The sequence below is a fragment of the Littorina saxatilis genome, linkage group LG1, assembly GCF_037325665.1.
Source record: "Littorina saxatilis isolate snail1 linkage group LG1, US_GU_Lsax_2.0, whole genome shotgun sequence".
Taxonomy (NCBI): domain Eukaryota; kingdom Metazoa; phylum Mollusca; class Gastropoda; order Littorinimorpha; family Littorinidae; genus Littorina; species Littorina saxatilis.
The window spans coordinates 30,009,520-30,022,829 of NC_090245.1; the positions used below are offsets into that span (position 1 = coordinate 30,009,520).

Here is a 13,310-nt window from a genome sequence, read left to right on the forward strand (position 1 = left end):
ACATGTAGCAATAGTACAACAAAAATATGTTCAGAATATGCAATGCACAGCATATCTTTGGCGTAATACTAAGTGTGGTAAATCAAAACGCGTTAAACTACTCAGACATTAAGTGTTTTTTGACACATTTTTAAAAACTTTTTAATGACTTTAAGTGCTTAAGGGATGATGGAAGTGAATTCCAAACTGAGAGAGAGAGAGAGAGAGAGAGAGAGAGAGAGAGAGAGAGAGAGAGAGAGAGAGAGAGAGAGAGAGAGAGAGAGAGAGAGAGAGATTCACACATCACTTGCAATCTTACAATATTATAATAAATATATATGTCACACGCATTCCTTCTTTGCCACTACTAAAGCAAACGTGTGCAAGATTGTATGTTACACGCTTTGATGCCGAAATTAATTATTTTTATTATGCATTTATTTCTGAAAAATGTTACCTTCACACACATTCAGTCACTACCTTAAACACTTATGTTTTCAGTATTCATTTCAAGTGATCACGAACGTAGAAAAATGGGTATCAAAGCGTTGTTACATTTTGTTGTGCATTCTGAATAGTGTGCCAACAGGCCTTGGTCAGTCAATCACGTTTTATCTGTGTACTAAGTGTTTGACGGAAAAAGAATAACACCAACCCCGTTCTCCTGTATATAACTGAAAGCCACATTTTCTTCTTCATTCAATTTCTGTTTTCAAAAGCTTCGTCAACTTTCTACTTACACGACAAGCTCCCTTTACCAAGCTTCAATTAAGAACCCTGAATACGAAAGGTCAAAACAAAACAATAGGTACTACTTTCACTATCGTCGTCTGCAACGAAAACCGAAAATGGCGAAACGCTTTGCTACGTACACAGAGGACGAAATTTCAAAGAAAAGATCGAACCTTACACCTGTGACTAGGAAAAGTTGCATAGACAGTTCCGTGCGGATCTCACCACGTATCAACGTACATCCGATGCTCAGGACCTACAGATAGGTGACGCTTTGGCGATTGAGGCTTCGTCTTCAGCTCTAACACGCACGCAGACAGTCAGGCAGGTCTAATCTGCACCAGCGGTGTTGGAAGGTTTTGATTTAGAAACACTCGAATGTTACTTCGACGAGATAAACGAACCAAAAGTCAAAAGTGTGCCCCAAATTCGGAAAATATTCTTTCAAAACGGCACTGTAAAAACCATCAACATCACTGTGAGAAAATAAACAATACAAACACAACCAGTTCCCCTGTGGAACATTTCGGGTGGACTTTCCCACGACCTGACCTACAAAAATCCTCCGTGTTCGTTCGCGCTTTGCATTCAATCTGTGTTAGTGCGCGTGTGTGTTTGTGTGTTTAGCTTTCGTTGGTATGTGCTGTTTGGTTCAAAATAAGTTTATCTTTTTTCATTGAAAGATTCAGAAACGTTGGTTGATACTTTGTTGAATGCATTCAACCAGAAAAGACACGAAACGCATTGAATCTATCTTCTGCGCGCATGCGTGTGTAGGGTATGTGTAAAAGGGCAATTGTGTTTTTCAGTCTTGTTTTGTGCCTGTTATTTCGTCCCCAAAAACTCATTTTTGTCTTTCTATGCCTATGCTGTGAGACATAATCGCTATTACGAGTTAGTCGTGTGACAGAGAGTTTTCTTGCACACTCGACTGCTGCTGTCTCACTTCGGCTACGCCGTCGTGAGACATCTACAGTCTCGTGTGCAAGAAAACTCTCTGTCACACGACTAACTCGTAATAGCGGGTAATGTTATCCTGTTGTTAACCTTCCACTTACATAGCTGCCAACCCTCCCGGATTTTCTGGGAATCTCCCAAATTTTACAACTTCTCCCTGCTCATATTCAAGATTAAACGGTCCCCCTGGACCCCTGGCTCCTGGATTTTGACTTCAGAAGGTTGGCAACTATGCTCTTATTATCATAACCATTTGAGGATGAAATTCACTTTCAACCCTTCTTACTCCCTCAGCGGCCAGGATGCTGCTTTTGCGTAAAGTTCTCTCAGTGACTGTTCTTGTCTACATTTGGATCATTTACTTACCCTTCGCTGTTTAGCCTTTCAGTGACAAGATAAATGAGAAAAACATTTACTGGTAGCAAAACATCAGTTAAAAGTGAACAACTTGACTTTGATGTTGGATCAGTGCAGTGTAGACATTTTGGCTGGTCCCAAAGGGTGTACTTTTCATGGCGGGTACAAACTCTATTTGATTTTGGGGCAGGAGTGTCTGCCTGCAAGAAATGTAATGAGAGTGTGATTGACATCCCGAGAGGACACCTCCCAATAAAAGTCACCTTTCGTCTCATATCTTGACCAAAATAAAAGTGTCGCAAAAGGTGAGTCACCTGCAATGTGAGGACACTTTCGGGTTTTAATGGCAGGTACCACTTTGTTATCGAGAGCCGGAGTGGCACAGTGGTTTGAGCGCTTGCCTCTCATGCTGGAGGTCGTGGGTTCGATCCCCATCCAAGACGAATACAAGTACCCAAATTTTCCAAGCGCTCTCCAGTCTAAACCAGCTGGAAATGGGTACCTGACCCTATTTTTATCTGCTCTTACCACTTTTTTTTAATCTTGAACAGGAGTCTGCCTGCAAGAAGTGCAACGAGAGTGTGATTGACAACCTGCTCCTCATCTTCGACCTGAAGGGCTTCACTCTGGCCAGCATGGACTACCAGTTTGTCAAGAGCCTCATCTGGTTGTTCTCACGCAACTACCCCGAGCGTCTGGGCAACTGCCTCATCATCAACTCCCCCCTCATCTTCACTGGCTGCTGGACCGTCATTAGCCCATGGTCAGTTGCAGTTACGACTTTTTTACGATTATTAACGAGTTTAAATGATTATGTGCATCCTCTTTGAGTTACGGGTAGTTGAGGATATGGCGTATTGGCACATCTGTACAGGGCGGGGATGTAGCTCAGTCGGTAGCGCGCTGGATTTGTATCCAGTTGGCCGCTGTCAGCGTGAGTTCGTCCCCACGTTCGGCGAGAGATTTATTTCTCAGAGTCAACTTTGTGTGCAGACTCTCCTCGGTGTCCGAACACCCCCGTGTGTACACACAAGCACAAGACCAGGTAATCATTAAAAAGATCCTGTAATCCATGTCAGTTTGATGGGTTATAGAAAACGAAAATACCAAGCATGCATCTCCCGAAATCGGTGTATGGCTGCCTAAATGGCAGGGTAAAAAACGGTCATACACGTAAAATTCCACTCGTGCAAAAAACACGAGTGTACGTGGGAGTTTTGGCCCACGAACGCAGAAGAAGAAGGCACATCTGTACTGATGCTTTCCCTTTGGCCAGTGCTCTTTTAGCAATGGATTTTGTGCAACAAAATACATGTGTTTTATATCATTGTAAACTTCCAAAATTCATTCATTTGAGAAACTATTTAGTGTACTTGCATAGCAAAAGCTTCATTGTAATGCAGAAACATTGTAACAAGTTTATTCTTTGCTAGGTTTTTTTTCATACCTGTAATTCTCTGCAAGGGTGTATGCTTCCTGTCACTAAAGCCACTTGTTTTGATATGCCAAACCAGTCAAACCAAATCTCAACCACCATTATATCATCATAATAGATGATGTTTGGAAAATAATCTGTCATGATATTTAATCTTTGTGGCAGAGTAAGACTAAGAGCCCCTTTCACTGAGCCAAGCTTTTCAAAGCGAGGCGAAGCAACTCGCACAGAGAAAGGAGCAAACCAGCTGTAGGCAGTTTTTGTATGAAACACAAATCCTCTGCTGCGCTACTGGAAAGCTGATTTTAATGAAGTCAAAAGCAAACTGAGTCCAGTTATTGCTTGTGTCCAGTTAGTTTAAACATTTTTCATTTAATAAATATTGGGTGACAGATATAACTTGGGGAACGCAACAAGCTATGCATGGCATACAGTTGATATCTCTAAACTAGAAATGGAAAGTGTTGATGAGTTTTGGAGGCTGCCGATTTCTTACATCTGTCCCACACTGACACTCATGCCCCACTGCCATTGTGTATCATGTCACTGACCCTTAGCTTGAATGTAATTTGGCTGTGTGCATCCTCTTTCAGTTACTGGTAGTTTAGAGTTGGGTGTATCTGGTCACATTCACTCGGATGATCTCCCTTTGGTTGTGCAATCCGTATGGGCCAGAGCGATCGGTTGGCAATTTCTTTTCAGTATTCTCACGTTTAAACTGGTAAAACCGGCTGCCAACGCCCTGACATACATGTTAATTTTGTTGTTGTTGTGTGTGTTTGTATGCTTTTCTGTCAAATATGAATTGATGCCCTGAATGTACCTAATTATGTATGGGCAAGGTATGCCTGAACGATAACACATTTGTCCTTGTCCCTGGTAAAATACCTGCAAATTCCAGCTAAAGTGAACACTGTTTTTCCTTCTCTTTGCGCAGGCTGAACGAAGTGACGGCGAGCAAGGTGACATTTGTGTCAGACGAGACAGAGCTTTGTAAGTACATCAACCCCGATGCTCTGCCTCCTGACGACTCCTGAGACGTGGCGGATCTATTGCTTCTACGCCGACCCCCGACTGCCTGATGAATCTCTACGCAATCCACTTGTTTAACTCTTTCTCTATGTGCAATTTCAGTGTTGTGGCCTTCCGTTGGTGCATTTTGTAAGGTCACAGGGGATGAAGGGGAGTGTGCAACACTAGGGAAGGGTGCAATAGCAATGTATTTATGTACAGTTCCCGGCAAAGGAAAATACCACTCTCGCCTACACTGTTGTGAGCGTTTTTTCTTCTCATAAATAATTTTTGCTGTAAAATTAACACCAAGCTGAAAAGGTAAATCAAAACTACAAGTAAAACAAAGAGCACCCCCCATTTTAAGACCCCCCCAATTTAAGACTCCCTCCCTTTTAAGACCCTGTTTTTTCAGACTTTTTGTTCATAGCCTCTGTAAATTTACCCCCATTTTAAGACTCCCTCCTTTTTAAGACCCGATTTTCTGACTTATTGAGGTCTTAAAAGGGGGGTTGCACTACAGTTTGGGCACAAATTTCATTTTGCTTTTGCCGGGAGCTGTACAGGAGTTTAATAGCATCTTTAACTTTTGTTTTTTTCTGTTTTGTTTAAAATTTTTTCTTCTTTTTAGCCCTATAGCTCTCTGTCATTTCTTGTCATACAGGAGTTGAAGAGCACTATTTCGTGTTTTGTTGTTGTTGTCTGAAACTGTACGACAAAGTCAAGACAGTTGCAGATGTTTTTGGGAAACAGAAAGGATGGTCTTGAGTCAGTAGGAAACAAATAATACATGTATTCTGCAAACAAAGGTTGGTGGCGGTTCTGACGATGAAGAGAAAAGTATTGGATAATTGGTAAACAAATAATTGTACCGTTCATTTTGTATATATATGTTAATATAATATATTAACATATACAAAATGAATGGTACAATATATTAACATATACAAAATGAATGGTACAATTATTTGTAACTTATTGCAGACCAAAATGTTTTAGAACAAAGCAGTTTTTTTAATACCTGTGATAAAAGGAATAGAATATAAAAAAAGAATATTTTTGGGAGGAAAAAGAGAAAGGCAAGGAGATGGTTAACATTATGTGACGAAAATATCATACAACGACGCATACTTTTTATTTGTGGTCACAAATTGTTTATATTCTTTGCAAAGTCTATATTTTGTGCAAGCTGTGAATGTTGCATCTTTTGTGATCTGTTACTATGTGTGTTTTTCTTCAACTTTACTGTTTTTCTGCACCTACGAGTACACATTTTGACATCATCAATTTGCTAAGTTATCAAAAAGTTATTTATTTTGGTGTGCTGAGCTATAACAAACATAATAACAGACATCATTTTCTAATCTTTTGTGATCTCATTTTCTGTAAAATGTTAACATAATTATGGCTGATTGGATACGTTAATCATACTGTCCTCAATGCTAGTGGGGTTTTCTTTTTACCTCCGATTTGAATCTCACCATGAGAATGCGACGTCTAAAACTATGACACAGGATGACGTAGCTAAGAAGAAGGAAAAACAGATTGTGGAGAAGTATGAGAAATTAGAGATACGGGTGAAAGGTTTTAGTGCCTGAAACAGCTAGTGTCCCAAACACAGCAGACAAGGAAGTGTTATCAACAACTTTTGTCTGTGAGTGTGTAAAAGAATAAGTTGAACTTGTGTTCTTTGCTGTCTTATTACAGCCGAACAAGCACCCCACCACCCTCCTCTTTAAGACCTCCACAAATCATTGGGTCTTAAAGGGAAGGAGTCTTGAAATGGACCTCCCGCGGGTTAGGGGGAAGAATTTACCCCATGCTCCCCAGCATGTCGTAAGAGGCGACTAACGGATTCTGTTTCTCTTTTTACCCTTGTTAAGTGTTTCTTGTGTAGAATATAGTCCATGTTTGTAAAGATTTTAGTCAAGCAGTATGTAAGAAATGTTAAGTCCTTTGTACTGGAAACTTGCATTCTCCCAGTAAGGTAATATATTGTACTACGTTGCAAGCCCCTGGAGCAAATTTTTGATTAGTGCTTTTGTGAACAAGAAACAATTGACAAGTGGCTCTATCCCATCTCCCCCCTTTCCCCGTCGCGATATAACCTTCGTGGTTGAAAACGACGTTAAACACCAAATAAAGAAATAAAGAAAGAAAGAAAGAAAGGCGGAGCAGCCACTAGATTGCCAATTTTAATTTAAGTCTTAGGTATGACCCGGCCGGGGTTCGAACCCACGACCTCCCGATCACGGGGCGGACACCTTACCACTAGGCCAACCGTGCCGGTCTTCATGCAGATAGTCAGTTATTTTATATTCGACAGTATTTTCAGAATTTTGTGTAGTAAAATTGATGAGCATGATTGTCCACACTGTTTGATAATAAGTGTACATTGTTTAAAAAAAAAATTTGCTTTGAAGTTCACTTTTCAGGTTGTTCAGAATGAAATGTGAAGTAAATTGTGGATGTTGAAGTATAGCTGAAAAAATATGTGAAAAGGAGCTTTTTATATTTAGTCAAGTTTTGACTAAATATTTTAACATCGAGGGGGAATCGAAACGAGGGTCGTGGTGTATGTGCGTGTGTCTGTGTGTCTGTGTGTGTGTGTGTGTGTGTAGAGCGATTCAGACTAAACTACTGGACCGATCTTTATGAAATTTGACATGAGAGTTCCTGGGTATGAAATCCCCGAACGTTTTTTTCATTTTTTTGATAAATGTCTTTGATGACGTCATATCCGGCTTTTCGTGAAAGTTGAGGCGGCACTGTCACGCCCTCATTTTTCAACCAAATTGGTTGAAATTTTGGTCAAGTAATCTTCGACGAAGCCCGGACTTCGGTATTGCATTTCAGCTTGGTGGCTTAAAAATTAATTAATGACTTTGGTCATTAAAAATCGGAAAATTGTAAAAAAAAATAAAAATTTATAAAACGATCCAAATTTACGTTTATCTTATTCTCCATCATTTGCTGATACCAAAAACATATAAATATGTTATATTCGGATTAAAAACAAGCTCTGAAAATTAAATATATAAAAATTATTATCAAAATTAAATTGTCCAAATCAATTTAAAAACACTTTCATCTTATTCCTTGTCGGTTCCTGATTCCAAAAACATATAGATATGATATGTTTGGATTGAAAACACGCTCAGAAAGTTAAAGCAAAGAGAGATACAGAAAAGCGTGCTATCCTTCTTAGCGCAACTACTACCCCGCTCTTCTTGTCAATTTCACTGCCTTTGCCATGAGCGGTGGACTGACGATGCTACGAGTATACGGTCTTGCTGTAAAATGGCATTGCGTTCAGTTTCATTCTGTGAGTTCGACAGCTACTTGACTAAATATTGTATTTTCGCCTTACGCGACTTGTTTCATTCTCTATATACACAAAATAATCTGTTTGTCTATACCTTTTCCAGCAGCTGAGAGAGGAAAATCGACAACTGCAAGATCGGATAGCACAGATGCAGCGGAGAGCTAGAGATGAAGTCGTAAGGTATGTACTTCAGATTTCCACCCTTAATTAGAAAGTCTTTTGGAACTTTTATGATTGAAGTCAGCATCCTACCAGATGACAGTATGTCATCTCTGTTGTCTGAGCTAGATTCTGCAAGATGCCATAATGACAACGAAAGTCAGGTACGGTGTTAAATATGTATCATACATTGCACTTGAACATTTTTTTCACACTGCATCCTGGTGTTTTTGTTTAGTGTGTCGCATCGATACTAGATTCACTGCAGCTTGATTGCTGCTTTCTGCTTTAGTTTTTAGTATATGAGACAATGACAAAAGGTGACGTTTTCATGTCAGTATGTCCCAAATGACATCACCAGTACATTTTTCATTCTATCTAATCTGTTTTCGTTCTATTTTTTCTAATAACATGCGTTAACAATTGATTGCCAACTGGAATGGAAGAGCACAAAAAGTGTAACTTGATATACATGTAGTTTCTCCAGAGGGAAAAACATCTTCCACTTTCATGTCAGTGTGTCCCATGCAACATACATTTGCCAAACAGCTATGTGTAAGTAGATTATTTGTTAGTGGTATAGAAAATACAGATCAACAATCAAAGTCAGTTTTCACATTCATTTTCTACCTATTTCTTATTTGTTTATTCTTTTGGCAATGGTGAAATGTCAGCAATCGTGTGTCATTCGGGACAGTAGACATGACACCTGACCTTTTGTCACTGTCTCATATTCTATAAGCTTTCAATGTGCACAGTCAGAAATGGTATGTACCTGCGTTTCAGGGTGGATTTTATTTGATAATTCCTGTTAACTATATAACTTGTTTAATGCATCCTTCAACTTAATTTGACTACTGTAAGAGTGATGATATTTGGTAAAGAAAATGTTTTATTCAATCATCCATTGGCAAAAAACAAACAAAAAAGAGTCAACAACAAGCTTTGACAATGAGATTTCAGCAGGATCCTGGATTTACACTTGTCAGCAAATTAATACATGTGATGGTTTTCAAAGTAGCTGTTGTTGTTGTCTTTCTAAGTCTGCAGTGTAAACTCTTGCTTTAGGGTGGCAGGTCTTGAGAAGGAGATCTCACGGCTACAGAAGAAAGAGGCAGAAGAGACGGCAGTGATGGAAAGAGCTGTTCAGCAAGTAGAGGAGAACCTTGTGTCCACTACTGTAAATATTCACAGGCTCCTCTCTCTCTCTCTCACAAACGCTCACAAAGACAGATGAAGACACGTATACAGACATATCACAGACACAGAGTAACATGCATCTCATTGCCAAGTGGTAACAAAACAAAATAAGAGGGTTTTAAAAACGTGATTATAAGTAAACTAACAGGATTGTGTTAGCCTTCAGGATTCTGATAGCCTAATGTGCTCAAGCATCAATTCCAAGAATGGATATAAACATCAGCTTCATTTCTTGCCTTCTGCATCTCGCATACCATATGCATTATAATGTGTGGGGAATGGGCTTGCTTTATCTTTTTGTTGGAAAAATTTGGATTCACTGGTTTGACCCTTTTGCCAAGTTGCTTGTGCCATGATGAAATACAAATGTAACTGTTTTGGCTTTTTTTCAGACAAGAGCTGTAAAGGCAGAAACCATGGTAACCAAGCTGAAACAAGAGGTCAAGACTCTTCAAAGTCAAGTGAAGGTACTGACCGCGGAAAACGAAGCTCTCCAGTCTGGGGACAAGGGTCTGTCAGACATCAGGGAACGTACAAAGTATGCATCGCAGCAACTTGCTGCTGCTGCTGTTACTGCTGAAACCAATCTCAGGTGAGTGGGAGGAGTGTAGCCCTTTCGGCCCCGTCCCTTTTACTTCTACATTTCTAGGAGACTTTTACAATACCCCCCCAGAATCTTGGTGTCGGCCAACTGCTGTATCCTAGTAGACCAATTACTGTTTTAAAATTACTGTTTTGCTTTTGTTTTTTGAGAAAGCTTGACAGCCATTCTATCCTTTGACAAGTAAATCAAGTGACATTTGGGCTGAGGTGTGCTAACCCGTGACATCCGAACTTCATGGGTTAATAAGGCTGAAGGGGTATATGTCGACCAAAAGTGGGTGGATTCCCTTTAGGTGCATTTCCTGTAGGCGTTTTTCCTGTATACAGAAAATACACGCAGGTGGATTCCCTGTAGGAAAGTACCACGCCGCTCAATCTCGCACTGTAAACAGATTTGAATTACTTTAGCGTTACTTCCACTTCCAAAATGGTGGTTCGTTAGGAGAAGCGAGTCTTTTAGAATTCCTGAATTTGTGTGTGGCATTCAGCCGAGCAAACATGCTTCGTCAAGAAAGACGGATAATCCTAAAGGATTTAGTGAAAGAAACATCTCTCCACCACATTGAATGTTTGGAAAATGGACCTGGACTTCCACAAAAGAATGCCCTAGTGGCAAAAGTGGATTTACGTTTACGTTTCACTTTTGTATACTTGAAGTAACTCTATGGCGTCTAATGGAAGTGAAAAGTCAATGGAATGCTTTGCAGTATGTAGTTATTGTGAGTAATTTATTTAAGCTGTGTTTTCTTTCATTTAGTTATCGATTTAAACTTTTCAATACAAATTGCAAAACGGAATTGAATTTCCTCAAAAGATCAAATTCTACCGATATCATGAGCATCACGTGACTTTCAGCGAGATTGACGAAAACGCTTCAGGAAATGCACCCGGTTATATTCCCTGTATACAAGGAAAAACGCCTACAGGAAATGCACCTTCAGGGAATCTACCCACTTTTGGTCGACATAGACCCCTTCTGTGTTAATAAGTGTGTGTGTTGTAACTGTGCTATCATATTAATGCTTTATCTAATAAAATTCTATTCCTAGTATAACCTAGAAAAATAACACTAATACTTTGGGCCTGGAAACCTGAATAGGTGTTAGCCCTGCACCTATCTCAAATTCTGGCATCACATGCACACCTGCTGTTCTTTTTGGAAATGTGCGTCTCAATATCTATGCAAGTGAGTGTGAGTATGTGTGTATATATCTATCAGCATACATACCTCATCATATTCACTGACGTGTTGGAACCTTTACATTCACGCCTAGTTTAACAAATAAATGGCACTAACGTTTTGTTGTGAAATTTCTTGTTACAGGGAATTAATGGGTGGAGTGGAGAAACTCAAGTTACTGGGCCAGGTCCTAGGTTCCCTTGAGAAAGTCACAGATGTCGACAGTTCAACTACACACGAGTCGCCCAGAAATTCTCCAACCTAACCACAGAAAACTCTTCCATCGAATTCTAGACATAATCGGAGGTTTTTCTATGACAATGCGCAGTTCATGTCGTATTTGCAATTGTGTGAGACTTCCAAGAGTTGAATGAGAGAAAGTTGCTGATGTAGTTGTGCAAGAGTGGTCTGAACAAAATTGTGTAAATGTGAGTGTCTGCATATGTGAAACATGATTATTTGAAAATTAAGTGACACAGTATAAGATTGCGTTCAACTGTTTTAGGGGTGCTTGCATCTAATCCTACTTTAGCAGGGACAATGATTGCAACTGACTTTCTTTGTGCATTACTTTTATCTTCAATTCTATTAAGGCTTTGAATCTTGACTGCAGTTTGTTCAACATTGTGAAGAAACACTCTCCAATTTTTCTGATTGTGTACATCATTTCTTCAACTTCAGTTGATACTGAATTATAACAAAACTCTTGAATGACCTGTCAAGATTTTCCCACACTGTGATGTGATAATAAATAGCCTGAAGAAAAAAATAATAAATGAAAGAGAATTCAGTTACTTCTTGTTATTGTGAATGTTCATGAGTTGTCTGTACCATCCAGAATATGATCCTCAGAAATATTACATAACAGTTGTAAAGTTTATTCCTCATATACTACTCAAAACAATTTAAGGGCCATCCTTGATTTTATGATGCATTGCTTTAAATGCAGATCAGCAACAACGCTAAAGAAAGATCAATCATTAACTGGTGTTCAATGAATGTTGAAACAGTTCTTAGTCAGGGCAATTCTCAAGTCATTGTTAATCCTGAATATGAATAGTGGCGCTCAATAAAATTGCAAAATTTATTAAATGTTATTTTGAATTTTTTATTTCAATCCTCACTTATGTTGATTTCTTGATTAAAATCCTCACCAACCAGTTGGTGCGGCAGTTCTCTGGCCTGGTTGACACCAGGATATATTATAACAGTAAGCGTAGAGACTAGAGTGCTGCCCTGTCACAGTCTCAAACCAAATTGGAAATCCATAGCATCATCATTATAATCATCCTCATCTCATCCAAAATTATAAAGTACACTCAAAACATGACGCATATGAAACCTGTGCCTTCTGTCAACATTTTTTGAGTCACTTGAGAAAAAGTGACTCTATGTAATCGGTCAGTGTTAGTCTGTCCGGCTGGCCGTCCGTAGACACCACCTTAACGTTGGACTTTTCTCGGAAACTATCAAAGCGATCGGGCTCATATTTTGTTTAGTCGTGACCTCCAATGACCTCTACACTTTAACGATGGTTTCGTTGACCTTTGACCTTTTTCAAGGTCACAGGTCAGCGTCAAAGGAAAAATTAGACATTTTATATCTTTGACAAAGTTCATCGGATGTGATTGAAACTTTGTAGGATTATTCTTTACATCAAAGTATTTACATCTGTAGCCTTTTACGAACGTTATCAGAAAAACAAGGGAGATAACTAGCCTTTTCTGTTCGGCAACACACAACTTAACGTTGGGCTTTTCTCGGAAACTATAAAAGTGACCGGGCTCAAATTTTATGTGAACGTGACTCATTGTGTTGTGAATAGCAATTTCTTCCTGTCCATCTGATGCCTCATATAATATTCAGAACTGCGAAAGTGACTCGATCGAGCGTTTGCTCTTCTTGTTTAAGTCATGATTTTGCTTGTCGTGTTCTTTTAAAATGGCTTGACTTGGGAAGTGACCTGCCTCTATGCTACATCTTCGCAATCAATCAATATTTACTTGGCAAGCCAAAAACCTCTTTAAAATGTAGTTCTTGCTCACTTTATCACATTTCGATGGACGACTCCATGTCTGAAGGGAATTTCTTGACGTTGTGTGGGAGAACAATTACCCTGCTGGCTGTTATCTCATCACATCTACACAAGTTCCTGGTGCTTGAAAGGCAGCCAGTACAGGATACTTTCCGAAATTTAGACTAGTCGTTGAAAGAGCAATCCTTGTGCAAGAGGAATTTTTGGCAATCTTGAGCAGGCCCAAGATTGTCTCCCGATTTGTTTTAAAAGGGGGTACACTCCTTTGCCGGATTTTATTCGTCACATCTGTACAACTGGTTTAAGTAAAACTTAACAAAACTTCAATGTCAAACTC

The 13,310-nt window shown here is 39.4% G+C and overlaps 2 protein-coding genes across 4 annotated transcripts in view; both read left to right on the forward strand.

Moving 5' to 3' along the window:
- The window catches only part of LOC138966696 (endosome-associated-trafficking regulator 1-like), a 22,749-nt gene extending 9,922 nt beyond the window's left edge, over positions 1-12,827 (forward strand). Inside the window, exons 4-7 of one of the 3 annotated variants that reach the window (XM_070339011.1) lie at positions 7,900-7,976; positions 9,024-9,135; positions 9,548-9,747; positions 11,083-12,827. In XM_070339011.1, coding sequence (XP_070195112.1) covers positions 7,900-7,976; positions 9,024-9,135; positions 9,548-9,747; positions 11,083-11,203 — 510 coding nt within the window. In that variant the 3' untranslated portion in view covers positions 11,204-12,827. The remainder of the gene's footprint in view (positions 1-7,899; positions 7,977-9,023; positions 9,136-9,547; positions 9,748-11,082) is intronic. The other 2 variants (XM_070339019.1, XM_070339003.1) reach the window with 2 other exon arrangements.
- LOC138966727 (uncharacterized) lies at positions 2,577-4,819 on the forward strand (the record flags this gene model as incomplete). Its single annotated transcript, XM_070339053.1, is given in 2 exon segments — positions 2,577-2,788; positions 4,398-4,819. Coding segments are annotated over 2 exon segments (312 nt in total), but the record flags the coding sequence as incomplete, so codon positions are not given.
- Positions 12,828-13,310: the final 483 nt, after the last annotated feature.